At 39.0% G+C, this 14,339-nt stretch overlaps 1 protein-coding gene across 3 annotated transcripts in view; it reads left to right on the top strand.

Moving 5' to 3' along the window:
* The window catches only part of RBM33 (RNA binding motif protein 33), a 145,245-nt gene that overhangs the window by 22,642 nt on the left and 108,264 nt on the right, over window positions 1–14,339 (top strand). For all 3 annotated transcript variants that reach the window (XM_072776844.1, XM_072776841.1, XM_072776840.1), the window contains exon 2: window positions 11,138–11,216. In XM_072776844.1, coding sequence (XP_072632945.1) covers window positions 11,138–11,216 — 79 coding nt within the window. The remainder of the gene's footprint in view (window positions 1–11,137; window positions 11,217–14,339) is intronic.

The raw sequence follows: 14,339 nt of genomic DNA, 5'->3' as shown, positions 1-14,339 counted from the left end.
TCTCTGTCCCTCTCCACCACCCCCCCCCCCTTAAAAAAAAAAGGGGAAAAAAAAGGTTTATGTCAAAATGGGAAGTATACATAAGGTATTTCTGTTACTACCACCTGTGGCCTGTAGGGAAAGTACTTTTCTGATTGAGTTGAGCTGAATTTGCTGTTTTTTGTTTCGCTTTGTATTTTTTCATAGAACACCAGTTTTACTTGAAAAGACAACTGATAAACGAATTGTTCAGACTAGTATTTGGCAGATGTTTTCTTGCAAATGAAGTGAGCTTGTCTATTCAAGGAAACAACTGACAGTATTGATTGCCAATGAGAAAATCCAAGCTTTCAAGTAAAAATAGAATTTTGGAGAAGTTGTATTTGCTATGGTGAATTTGAAAACATCCCAATATTTGAAGATTTTTCTGATGAAATTGGTGGTGCTATTAACAAATGTAATTTTTGATATTAAGTAATGAAAGGTGTTTACATTTGTAAGAATAGCATAACTTAGTGAACACTTTTTTTAAGATGTTACATAATTACGTTAAAAGATATATTTACAGTGCAAGACATACTAGTGCATTTTAACAGGTGAGAGTACAAGATGTTCATTGATAAGGCTTCGGATTCTGCTTTGCAAATAGCCTTTAAGAAACCACCACTTGTTGAGTTATTGGCATAGTATCAAGAGTATCTGAAATTATCTGAAAACGTTATTAACACTCTTGCAACTTCACATATATTTTGAGTCAGATTTCTTTCATGCACTTCCATCAGAGCAATATATTGCAAGAGATTGAATGGAGAAGCAGATGTAAAAATGCAGCTGTCTTCTATAAAGACAGACATTAAGGAGTTATGCAAAACAAAAATCTTTTTTTTTTTTTAAATACAGCTTTCATATGTTACATTAACATGTAATGGGTTTATTGTTTCTTATACGTGAATTGTGAATAAAATGTTCTAAAAATGCCTTGGTTTTAATTTCTAATATAGTAAATATGGGAAGATATAACCTGTGTCCATTTGTTTTTAAATTAAAAATATTCGAGCATAATTGACACACAGTGTTACATGTTTCTGGGATACAACATAATGATTTGACAAATGTATCTATGTGTACCTTATATGCTGTGTTCACAAGTTTAGCTCCCATCTGTCATGTCATAGCTAGGAAATGCTCTCTTGTTTTTGTTATGTATGTAATCTTGGGGAGGAAGGAAAACTAACCCAGAAATGTAACAAAACTAATCTAAAGCTAACAGAAAACTGTTATTTAGCAGAAAATTGAAATTAGTTGCTTACTTTTTTTTTTTTTTTGTTGTTGCTTACTTTTAACAACTAGGAAAACATTTATATTTGTCTTCTCTTGAAGAGCTGGAATCTGCCCTCATTGGGCCTGCATTTTCTTTTTTTTTTTTAAGATTTTTTTTTTTTTTTTATTCATGAGAGACAGAGAGAGGAGAGAGGAGAGAGAGAGAGAGAGAGAGAGACACGCAGAGACACAGGCAGAGGGAGGAGCAGGCTCCATGCAGGGAGCCCAACGTGGGACTCGATCCTGGGTCTCCAGGATCAGGCCCTGGGCTGAAGGTGGCGCTAAATCGCTGAGCCACCCAGGCCGCCTGGGCCTGCATTTTCTGTAGTAGGTGGTAATGCTACTGTCTGTAAACAAGGTAAAGTCCTGCTAATTTGACATATTTCCCGTTCAGTCTGCTTTGCTCATTTATGTTCTTATCCCTGTGTACTTCTGTAGACATTTGAGTTTTTCATCCCTGATCAGTTTCATAATTATCTTTTTAAAAAACTGATTGCATTGAAGTATAATCAACATATAAGAGATTGTATATCTTTGAAACACACCATTTGATAAGCTGGAATATGTGTATATATACATGAAATTACAACCACAGTCAGTGCAATAAATGTACCATCACCAGGAATGTCTGTGTCCTAATTCCTGCCTCCTGCTTCTGCTGCCCCCAGCAAATGCTGATTCTGTTACTGTTTTAACAGTATCATTTCATAAAAAGGAATCTGAGAGTACATGTTCTTTTTTTTGTCTGGTTTCTCTCAACGTAATTATTTTGAAGATCATCCATGTTGTTGAGGGTATCAGTATTTCTTCTTTATTGCTGAGTAGAGTTGCGTTTAGGGATATTTCACAATTTGTTTATCTTTTTTCCTATTGATGATTATTTGGGTTGTTTGCCGTTTTGAGCTTTAACCAGTAATGTGGCTATGAACATTTGTGTATAAGCCTTTTGTGTGGATTTATATTTCCTTTCCTCTTGGGTAGTTACATAGGAGTAGAATGGCTAGATCATATGGTAGGGTATATTTAACTTTTTAAGAAACTACCAAACTATTTTATTAAGTAGTTATATCACTTCACATTCCTGTCAGCAGGGTATAAGACTTCAGTTGCTCCACATCCTTGACAACATTTGATATAGCAGGTGCTTTAAATTTTAGCTATTCTCATAGATAGGTCCTGGTGAATTGTGGTTTTAATCTATACTTCCCTAAGGACAGTGTAATACTGAGAATCTTTTCATATGCTGTTTGTCATAATACATGTTTTTTCGGTGAAGTCTCTATTTAAATATTTTTCCCTTTAAGGACACTGGGCAGTGTACTTGGTTATTAAGCCTGTGATTCTTGGTTTCAGCTCAGGGCATGGTCTCGGGTTGGGTTCCCCTGTCCAGGCTCCTTGCAGAGTCAGTTTGAGATTCTTTCCCCTTCCCTCTCCCTCTGCTCCTCCCCCTGCTTGCAGTTCTGTCTCTCTCTCTCAAATCAATAAAATCTTTAAAAAATTTTTTTGCCCTGTAGATATAGTTGGATTTTTATTGTTAAACTTGAGAGTTTTTTATATTTTCTGCAGGTAGGTTCTTTATTAATAGATATATACTTTACAAAGACTATTAGTTTGGCTTGTCTTCATTTTCTTAATGATGACTCCTGGAACATAGAAGTTTTAAATTTTGATGAAGTCCAGATTATTTTTTAAAAGATTTTATTTATTGATTTGACACAGAGAGCAAGCACAAGCAGGCATGCAGAGGGAGAGGGAGAGGCAGATTCACTGCTGAGCAGGGAGCCCAAATGCCGGGCTCAATCCCAGGATCCTGGATCAGGACCAGAGGCAAAGGCAGAAGCTTAACCAACTGAGCCACCCAGGGGCTCCTCATTTTGTTCTTTAATAATTGTGCTTTTGCTGTCACCAGTATATTCTTGCGTAACCCAAGGACCACAAAGATTATTTTTTTGTGTTTTTGTAAGGAATGGATCCAGGTTCACTTGTTTTTTCCTGTTTTTCTTTCCTTCATTCCCCCCCGCCCCCTGCATGGCAATCCATATGGCAATCCAGTTATTCCAGTACCATTTGAAAAGGCTGTTTTTTGAATTTTTGTAAAATATCAGTTGTCCATGTATGTTCTGGACAGACTATTCTGTTCCATTGGTCTATTTGTCTATACCAACACCAGAGTTTCAGTATTACAGCTTTCTAATACTTTTTAAAATCAGGCAATGAGAGCTCTCCAACATGCTCTTTTTTTCAGAATTGTTTAGGTTATTTTAGGTCCTTTGTATTTCAATATGAACTTTAGAACCACTTAAATTTTGGGGGGGATGCCTGGGTGGTTGAACGTTTGCCTTCGGCTCAGGCTGTGATCCCGGAGTCCTGGGATCAAGTTCTGCAGCAGGCTCCCTGTGGGAGCCTATGCCTATGTCTCTGCCTCTCTCTCTGTGTCTCTCATGAATAAATAAATAAAACCTTAAACAAATTGTTAAGGTTTTATATATTTGAGAGAAGGCAGGAGAGAGCACAAGCAGTGGAGAGGAAGGCTGCCTACTGAGCAGGGAGCCCCGTGGGAGGATTGATCCCTGGACCCTGAGATCATGACTTGAGTGGAAGACAGCTGCTGTTATAACCAACTGAGCCACCCAGGTGCCCCTAGATCACTTTTTAAATTTCTACAGAAAAGTTGCTGGGATTTTTGAAGAGATTACATTAAATCTGTAGATCAATTTGGGGAGAATTGACATTTCATTTTTTTTTTTTTAAAGATTTTATTTATTTATTCACAAGAGACAGAGAGAAGCAGAGACATAAGCAGAGGAGAAGCAGGCTCCATGCAGGGAGCCTGATGCGGAACTCTATCCCAGGACTCCAGGATCACACCCTGAGCAGGCGCCCAACTGCTGAGCCACCCAGGCGTCCTGAGAATTGACATTTCGATAATAAGGAGTCTTGATTTATGAACAGGGTTTACTGATGTGGAGAGCAAAGGCAAAAGAAACGTAGAAAATATTAAATCTCCTTACAACTTGGAGCCCAGTGACAAATCTGTGGGCAGGCAGGGTGACCACCCTCCAGGAACTCTACTGCCTGGAAGTCAATACTTTGCTAGAGGCAGAAGGCAACCTTAGCTTGCCATTAGCCTGACCTCCAGGATCCTGGGAAAACCCCTCTGGAAACTTCTTTATCTCTGTCCCCCGCCCCCCCAGTATATATTAGCAGTCATCCCCTGGGCATATGGCCTACCGATACACGTCCTGAGGGTCTCATGAGCATGGCTTCCCTGAACTGTAGTAAACGACTCTTTCCTAACACCAACTAGCCCCTCAAGGTCTGGAAACCTTGCTTCCCAATTCCTTAGAGACCCCTGCTCTCCTTCACCCCTCCCCACTCCTCATGACCCCCCTGCATCTCTCTCTGCCTGCATGTCTTGTCCATGCTTTAATAAAACCATGCTTTTTACTGAAGACATCTCAAGAATTCTTCCTTGACCCTTGGCTCTTGAACCCCAACATTTCACATCACTGTCACTTCATTTACTTAAGTTTTTCTGTCAGCATAGTTTCATAGTTTTTAATGTACAGGTTTTTCACATCTTTTTTCAAATTTATTCCCAGTATTCCATATTTTTTGTTACTGAGAATTTGGTTTTTAATTTAGTTTCCAGTTAGTCATCACTTGTATGTAGAAAAACTATTGATATTTTGGTATTGATCTTAGGTTTTGCAGCCTTGCTTGATTCACTTACTAGTTTCATTATTTTTTGAAGATAGATTCCATGTGATTTTCTATGTAGTTGGTCATGTTTGCTGTAAATAAAGACAATTTTACTTGTTCCTTTTCTGTCTGAATTCTTTTTCTTGTCTGGTTTCACTACATAGAGCTTTCAGGACAGTGCTGGAGTGAGGTAGCTGGAGTTAAAATCCTCATCTGATTCCTAATCCTAGGTTGAAAGTGTTCGTCTCTACCTCTGTTCCTAGTTTGGTGAGGGGTTTTTTAAGGAATGAATATTGGGCTTTGACTAACACTTGTTTTACATCTTTTGAGGTGATAATTTGATTTTCCATTTGTAGTTTATTAATATATTACATTTTCTTAAACATTGATTAATTTTTGAATGTTAAATGAACTTTTCATCCTTGGGATAAACCCATGTGGTATTGATGTAATTGTCCCTTTAATGTGTTACTGAATTTATTAATTTTTTTAAAAGGAGTTTTGCACATGTTTTTGTGAGAGAGAGTGGTCTAGTTTTGTGTTTTTTTTTTCTTTTATAATGTCCTTGTCAGTTTTATACTGGTCTGATAGAAGGAGTTTGAAAGTATTTTTCTTTTGTTTTTTTTGAAAGTATTTTTCAAGTCTCAATTTATCTCATCTAATCTTTATTATTCCTTTTGCTGTCTTTTGGTTTAGTATGCTTTTCTTTTTCCAATTTCTTAAGATTTAAAGTAAAGCTGTTGATTTGAGGTCTTTCTTTGTTAGTATAGGCATTTACAGCCATAAATTTCTCTCCCAGGTACTGCTTTTGCTTCATCTCATGAACTTTGTAGTTGTAGTTTTGTGTTCCTTTGTCTCAGGGCACTTTATTTCCCTAGTTATTTCTTCTTTTACCTCTTGGTTGATGAAGTGTGTGTTTAATTTCCACATATTTGTGGATTTTCCACTATCCTTCTATTAACTGACATTAATAGGTGTAAGTGAAGTCTGTTCCATCTCCCACTCTACTCTGGGCTGTGGAGACCTCTGAAATCACTCCTAGTTTTATTATTTTAGTCGGAGACTATGCTTTGTTTGATTTTGACCTTTTTAAAAGTTTATTAAGAATTGTTTTATGGCCTGACATATATCCTTGAGAATTTTCTATGAAAACGTGAGAACACGTGAGAAGAATGTATTCTGTTGTTGGGTTGAGTGTCCTGTATTTGTTAGGTCTGATATCCAGTATAATCTCAACCATTATATGTATAAGAACTGTGAGTTCACATTCGTTGGTGAGGGAACAGAGAAAAAGGACTTTAGCATTTCTTTTTTGCAATTCAGTAAGCTACACAGAGTCAGCTAGCAACAGATTCTTCCTATTTTTGTTTATCTGTGAGTATCTTTATTTCATGTTAATTTTTGATAGTTTTGCTGGTTCTAGAATTCTTTGAGCCCTTTCTTTGCTGACCGCTCTGTCTGATGAGAATCACCTGTTAATCTTACTTGAGTTCTCTTGCGATGAGTTGTTTTTCTCTTGCTGTTCTTAGAGGTTTTTCCTCGTGTGTGAAACATTTTGACTATGATGTTTGTGTTTGTGTTTATTCTACCTTAAGTTTGTTGGGCTTTTTGGATGTATAGATTAATCCATACCAATACATTTGGGAAGTTTTCAGCTATTCAAATATTTTTTCTCTTTTTCTTCTTTCTTCTGATACTTCTATTACATATTTATTGGTGTGCTTAATGGTGTCTCACATTTCTCCGAAGCTATATTCATTTTTAAAAATTTTTTCCTTTTTGTTCTTTGGATTGGATATTTTTTTTTTTCTTTTGGAGATTTTATTTATTTATTTGAGAGAGAAAGTGAGTGAGTGAGAGCACTAGCCCGGGAAGGACAAGGGAGAAGCAGACTCCCTGCTGAACAGGGATTCCCTATGGGGCTCAGTCCCAGGACCCTGGGGTCATGACCTGAGCCAAAAGCAGATGATTAACCAACTGAGGCACCAGGTGTCCTGGATAATCTCTTTATTTTTAGGATACAAATTCTTCTTTCAACTTAAACCTATTGTTGAGCCCTTTTGGTGAATTTTTCATTTCAGTTTTCAACTGCAGAATTTTTTTTTTTAATAATTTCACATCATGTATTTGATGGGACAGTGTTACCATACTTTCCTGTAGTTCCTTAGTCATGTTTCATTTAGCTCTTTGAATTACTTAAAACGGTAAGTATCTAATCCTTTCATAGGCAGTTTCTGTTGCCTGCTTTTTTCCTCCCAGTGGACTATGGGCCATGCTTTTTTGTTTGTTTGCAAGTCTTGTAATTCCTGTTGGAAATTGAACATTTTAGATAATGTATTGTGTCAGCTCTGGAGCTGATCTCCCTATTTCCCACCCCTGGGCTTATTACTATTTGCTTGTTTACTTGTTGGTGACTGGCCAGGTGTCCGTGAAGTCTGTTCCATCCCCCACTCTACTCTGGGCTGTGGACACCTCTGATACCACTCCTCAGAGGCCATAGCCTTGGGCATGTAGTTATCCTGGGGTGGTGGTGTGTTGGCGGGGCTATTTCTGATCACACTTTCAACAATGTCCTGGGGTATAATTTGCTTTGTAAACCCATGCAGTTAAATTCATGCTCCTTTGATTGAATGGTGTCTGAGGTCAGTGAAATCTTTTTTAACCCAGGGGGGCCCTTCCCACCAGTCTCCCCATTTCATTTCTCTCTGGCATGCTAGGTAGTTAGTTAGTTCAGGCTTTAGCTCCAGTGACTCTTAACTGTCCTTCCAGTTAGCTATCCAAAATTATCACTGTTTTTGAGAGTACCTTTTGGCCAGAACTTTTTTGCGCCCTGTTCCATGAAGTCGGCTCCTTAGAGTTTTGGATGGAGTTCTGTTGTTCTAAGCCTTGCTTTTCTCCCTTGGGGAAACCCGGAGTCAGAGCTCTTGGGCTGTGGGTGGGGACCGTGGTGTACTTGTCTCTGAGTGACATCCTTCTTTACTTCAGAGCTGAGTGCCTGGATGGTGGGGCTGGAAAGGAGGGCGGAGTAGTTCTAGGTATCTTTGGCTGGCTTTTCTTGGTGTGAAATCCCATGAGCTAGGTCCGTTGCTGCCTGGACCCCAGCAGCATCTCTTACAGGTAGGGCCTGGATGGATGAAGGGAGCTCCTGCCTCTCAGTGGCACTCCTGCAGAACTTAGCGCAGGCCTGGGCAACAGGGGCAGGATGAGGAATGTGGAGGGCCGAGTTCTTGGCTGTATCAATCTGGAGCAAAGTTGAAGCCCCACTGAACTGGGAGGTAGAGAAGGCACTAAGAGGTCCTGATTTAAAAGCCACAGATTCTTGCAGTTCTTTGAGCAGATTTCTTGAAAAAGTGTTTTTCATTTGATGCCTTTAGAATTTTCATTTCTTGCCTTTAGAATTAATTCCAGAGACTCTAAATGGTCATTTCAGTAAAAATAATTCTTACCAGTTTCACAGGGAGTGGGGTTGTACCATCGTGCTGGATGTGGCATTCCTCAAGGGTACCAGTTTTCTAATACTTTCATCCTTGGATTTTTAAAAAATCATTTGTTTGGGACTGTATGGTTGGAATTAATGTATTATTACCTTATTAGAACTTGATTGTTTAGTTCCTAGCCCTAGGCTGGAAAAATTTCTGGGGCGTTCTTGGTGTTTTTATGATCTGACCCCGCTATGTAGATTCTCTCTGGGGAGGTGTCTGTCTGCTGCTGCTGCTCCTCAAGGCTCTTTGCTCGCATGTATATATCTAAGAGGAAAAACTTTTGTTCCAATTATTTGTTTTTCCTAATTAAAATTTAAAATGATATAGGAGATGTACTCTATGTGAGATATAGACTTGATAGGGGAAAAATGTAAAATGTCTTGTTAATATTTTCTGTTTTGGTTACATGCTATAATATTTTGGATATGCTAGGTTAAATAAAATATGTTGTTAAAATTTCACCTGTTAAAGTTTCATTCTTTTTACTTTTAATGTGGCTTCTAGAAAATTTATAATTATATGTGACTTGCATTTTATTTCTATTGGTCAGCAATTCTCTATAATGTCTACATCACTTAAATGAGGTCTTTGTTTTCTGTGGTTAATTTGGAAAAATGTAGGGATTACAAAAATCATATAAAAGTATCTTAACTTTTAGCAAAGCATTAATTTTTTCCCTTTCATGTAATTGCAGTAAGGATATATACTGAAAAACTTATTTTGTATGGAAAATATCTTATTAAAATTTACAATTTAAAAAAAATTCTAGTGTTAGTGATTTTTCATGCCTGATAAGTGTTCAGTAGCGCTTTGTACTTAAATTTTTTTTTAACTTTTTTTGAGAGCAAAAGCATGTGCATACGACTAGGACGGGAGGGCAAAGGGAGAGAGATTCTTAAGCAGGCTCTATGCCCAGCATGGAGCCTGATGTAGGGCTTGATCTCACAACCCTGAAATCATGACCTGAGCTGAAACCAAAAGTCAGACACTGAACCGACTAAGCCACTCTGGTGCCCCAGCATTTCTAATAGTTATATGTGGAATTTCTGTATTTAATCAATTTATTTATTTGGGTACTGTGTACTTGATAGGGGTACATGATGAGGTAGGGCCTTCTAAGTCCCTCCCCTTCTTTAGGGGGTCTGGGATGGAGACTGCGCAGAGGGCAGGAAATTCTCAGTGTGTTGGAGGATAAGTCAGGCAAGGACTCTCCAGCAGCTGAGATCCTCTCTCTTTTCTTGTGCCCCTGCTGGAGGTGGTGGTCAAGGGGGCTCTTACTCCATGAAGGCCATATAGACCATAAGGTCCACCACTCAGGTGCTGTGGTCAAATTCATTGTCGTATCAGGAAAGGAGCTTGACAAAGTGATATTGAGAGCAGTGCCAGCCCCGGCATTGTAGGCCCACTGACATGTTGGGGGATGGGGACACAGAAGGCCAGGCCAGTGAGCTTCCCACTCGGCTTAGGGATGACCTTGGCTACAGCTTGGTGGTGCCAGAAGAAGCAGGGATGATGTTCTGGGCAGCCCCTTGGCCATCACACCACATCTTCCTGGAGGGGCTGTCCACAGTCTTCTGGGTGGCAATGATGGCATGGACCAATGGCCATGAGTCTCTCCACAATGCCAAAGTTGTCATGGATAACCTTGGCTAGAGTGGCCAAGCAGTTGGTGGTGCAGGAGGCATCGCTGACAGTCTTGAGGGAGTTGTCATACTTCTCATGAATCATGCCCATCACAAACATGGTGGCTTCAGTAAAAGAGGTAGAGACGATGACCCTTTCAGCTCCACCCTTCAGGTGAGTCCCAGCCTTCTTCATGATGGTGAAGACCCCAGTGGATTCCACAGTGTACTCAGTACCAGCATTACCCCATTTGATGTTGGGGGATCTCGCTCCTAGAAGATGGAGATGGACTTTCCATGGATGACAAGTTTCCCATTCTCAGCCTTGATTCTACCATTGAATTTGCCATAGGTGGAATCATACTGGAACACCCCACACCATTGGGTCTCGGGTGCAGCTGACACTGTACAAGAAGTGGCCATCTGTCATATAGGAAGGAGCAGAGAGCCAGAACTTTTACCTCTTAAAATCTTATGTTAGGAATCCTTAAATGAGTTGTTTCAGTACAGATTTTCCTCAACTCATGATAGGGTTATGTCCTGATAAGCCTGCCCTAAGTTGAAAATACTGTAATTTGAAAATGTATTTAGTACGTCTAACCTGCTGAACATTGTAGCTTAGCCTGGCCTACCGTAAGGCAAATCGTGTAACCCAAAGCCTATTTTCTAAGAGAGTGTTGACTGTGTATTGAATGCTGTACTGAAAGTGACAAACAGAATGGTTGTGTGGGTACAGATGGTTGTTAGTGTATTGGTTGTTTACCCTTATGATCCCTTGGTTACTTGGTGCTGTGGCTGCTGCTGCTCACTGCCCAGCATCCCAAGAAAGTATCATACTAGTATTGCTAGCTTGGGAAAAAACCCAAATTCAAAATTTGAAGCATGTTTTTTACTGAATGCATATTGCTTTTTCAGCATTGTAAAGTTGAAAATTCTAAGTTAAACCATTGTAAGTCAGGGACCGTCAGTATTTGAGTTATCTATGTCTATTTTAATTTAGTAAAACTGATTATCATGGCCTCTCTTTCACAGATGATGACTTTGACCAGTTTGATAAGCCTGGTGCAGAGCGATCTTGGAGAAGAAGAGCTGCAGATGAGGACTGGGACAGGTACCTAACAACTGGTTACTTGTAGTGCATGCTGATTTATCTCATTCTGCCACTTGGCTCTTCAGGGATTGCCCGTCCCCCCCCCCCCCCCCCTTTTAAGATTCTGTTTTTAAGTAATCTCTGCACCCAGTGTGGGGCTCCAAATCACAACCCCAAGATCAAGTGTTACATGCTCTACCAACTGAGCCAGCCAGGCATCCCACTCTGCAGAGATTTTTACGAGAACAGTATGTTGGCCAGCAGATGCTCTTTCCCATATGGGTCTGTCACTGCTGGGCTGAAGTGAGGGCAAGGGCAGGCCTTCCAGGTGGAAGGCTTTCTGGCAGGCTCCCATTCCAGGCCTGAATTGTCTGTAGGGCACTGGTTATCCTGTATCCCTTTGTTTTTACACAGTGATGATAATGATTTGGTGGACCCCAGAGCTATTATTGCCAGAGTTCTTTTGTTCTGTAGCTTACTCAGTATTTGGCTAGACTTTAAAATTTTTGCCAATTTAATATGTGTATGATAGTACTTGACTGTAATTTAAATTTGTATTTCTATGAATACTAGCAAAGATGAAAATATCTTCAGGGATACACACACATGTGCACTGAAAGTTAAAAACGTTCAGAGTAGTGATAAATGTCAATTCTGCATAGTGATTGAAATTACTGGTGAGTGGTTCTAGTAGAAGTTAGAGGGACACATGCTGGGAGAAGTACAGGGGGGCATATCTGGGCAGTGGGGGATCTAAGATAAGGATCATTCTTTACGTGTTTTTGTTCTTAAAGATTTATTGTTTTTAGAGAGAGAGATCTGGGGGGAAGGGCAGAGGGAGAGAGAGAATCTTAAGCAGGCTCTAGGCCCCTGCTCAGCACTGCCTGACATGGGGCTTGATCTCACAGCCCCAGGATCACGATCTGAGCCAAAACCAAGAGTCAGATGCCTAACCGACTGAGCCACTCAGGTGCCCCCTATGCATTTCTTGGCCTCTTAAATGCTGTGTTGAAAATGTAAAAAATAACCTTGTAGTTAAAGTCACAAAGTTTAATAATAAAGGTAAAAATAGGCCTGAATATTAAAAATGACAATGGTCTTCTATAGTAGAAAGAAAACCTGATGGCCATTTGAAAACTATGATGCTCCAGGAGTTTTACAAAATAATCTACATTAAAAATTATATACATTAAAAACTTAACAGCCTACATAAAGATGTTAGTGGCTCCTAGGCAGTCTATAAAAAATTACTTAGAGCTTACAACAGAATCTATAAGAGAAATGGCCCTACCTGAAGGTAATGACAAGTAGTTTTGTTTCAAAGATTGTGAGGGGGAGCTGAATAAATATCTTAGTAGTTCACTCACCATTTGGATTTTCTCTTCTGTCAGTTGTTTGTTCATATCTATGTGTATTTTTCTTATTGTTTGTTTTTTCCTTATTGAATTTAGGAATTCTTTATATTTGCTGCAATTTACTTTTTGTACTTGAATATCTCTTCCCAGTCTGTGACATGTGTTCCCTTAAACAATAGCCTTCAGATGGATTTTTATAAATAATATAATCAAATGTATAACCTTTTCCTGTATGGCTTTTATTTTTTTTATTAAAATATGAACAGTGTACTTTGGAATCATTTTAAGAGTTAGAGGAATGTTGCAAGAGTGACACTCTCTCATGGGGCCTCAGACTTGCAATTGCCTCCTGCCACATCCGCTGTCCTCTTTGCTCTCTGCACACCTGCTCACTGAGGCTGTCCTGTTTCCCCACTCCCCTGCACAGTGGTCTGCAGGCATCAGGCTGTGTGCTTCCCATGTACCTCAGTGTGTACTTTTACTCGTGTGTTTCCCAAGAACAGGTACATTCACTTACATAGCCACCCTATCACTTCGAAAACATGTAGTTATTAACAAACACAGAATTGTGTTTTTTTTAATCTATAGTGGTTATTCAAGTTTTGACAGTTCTCCCAAAAATGTGCTTTATAGCCAAAAATGAGTTTCTTTTTTTCTGATTCAAGTTTCAATTCAGGATCATACAGTGCATTTTGTCCCCTCTTTATTCATCTGGAAGAATTATATATCCTTGTCTCTTATGACTGACATTTTTGAAGAGGACAGGCTCTTTATTTTGTAGACTCACTCTCAGCCTGGATTTGCAGAGCTAGATTTAGGTTATATATAGGAATACTAGTTGGCAGTGTGGTGGCCTTCCCAAGGGCATCACTTTCATTGGTTTGTGATGTTGGTCAAAGTGCTTTCCACTTTTTGTCCTTAAGATATTCTTCCCTGTTCTGTGTCCTGGTGTATTTTGAATGTTCCTATGAAAATTGTGAAGTGTTTTGATTTTAATTTTTTATAGTTAAGATATATAATTAGCCTGAAACTGATCGATTTTTAAGTTATTGAGAATTTCAAGACTATGTGAAAATAGAAGAGTACAGTTTACCCAGTGTGTCGTCATTCAGCTTCAGCAGTTATTGTTATAGTCAGTCTTGTTTTATCTATAATCATCAGAGATATAAGTTCATCTGAAAATATTTCAGGTTGTATCTCTTTAAAAAATGAAGGATTTACAAAGACAACCACAATAGAGTTCTATTTTGAAAAACTCCCTGAATTGTTAATGTCTTATTACTGATGGTCTCTTGGAAGTATCAGGGCATCACACACATCACAGTGTGGCCGTGTGTCTTTATGCTCTTTTATAGTTTGTGGAGTCCACATTACATCCCTAGATTCCAGGTTTCCAGGTGATTGGTAGACTTTCCAAGTGTTGTTTCATCTATAGGTTTTCCTGCATTTTTTTTTTTTTTCTCTGCAACTTTTTAAAGAAACAAGGTGGTTTGTCTTATGGAGTTTCTGCTTTTGCTAATTGTATTCCCTGGAGTGTTTTTGGTGTGTTCCTTCATCTCTTGCGTTTTCTGTAAATTAATAGGTCTAGAAGTTGATAGGTTTACGTTTGAAAATGGGCAGGAGGATAGATGATCCAACTTACTTCCGCAAACTACTTGGCTCCTTTGAGGTTCTAAATAAGTGTTTGATTCTTTATTTACCGGTTTTCAAAATATGAGTCGGTTCCTTACATCCTCCAAAGGTGGATTTAATTTTGAATCCTTTCCAACTCATAGATATAAATACTACA

This window comes from Canis lupus, chromosome 15, assembly GCF_048164855.1.
Source record: "Canis lupus baileyi chromosome 15, mCanLup2.hap1, whole genome shotgun sequence".
Taxonomy (NCBI): Eukaryota; Metazoa; Chordata; class Mammalia; order Carnivora; family Canidae; genus Canis; species Canis lupus.
The sequence above is the reverse complement of the archived record's forward strand: the minus strand, read 5'-3'. Positions and strand labels throughout refer to the sequence as shown.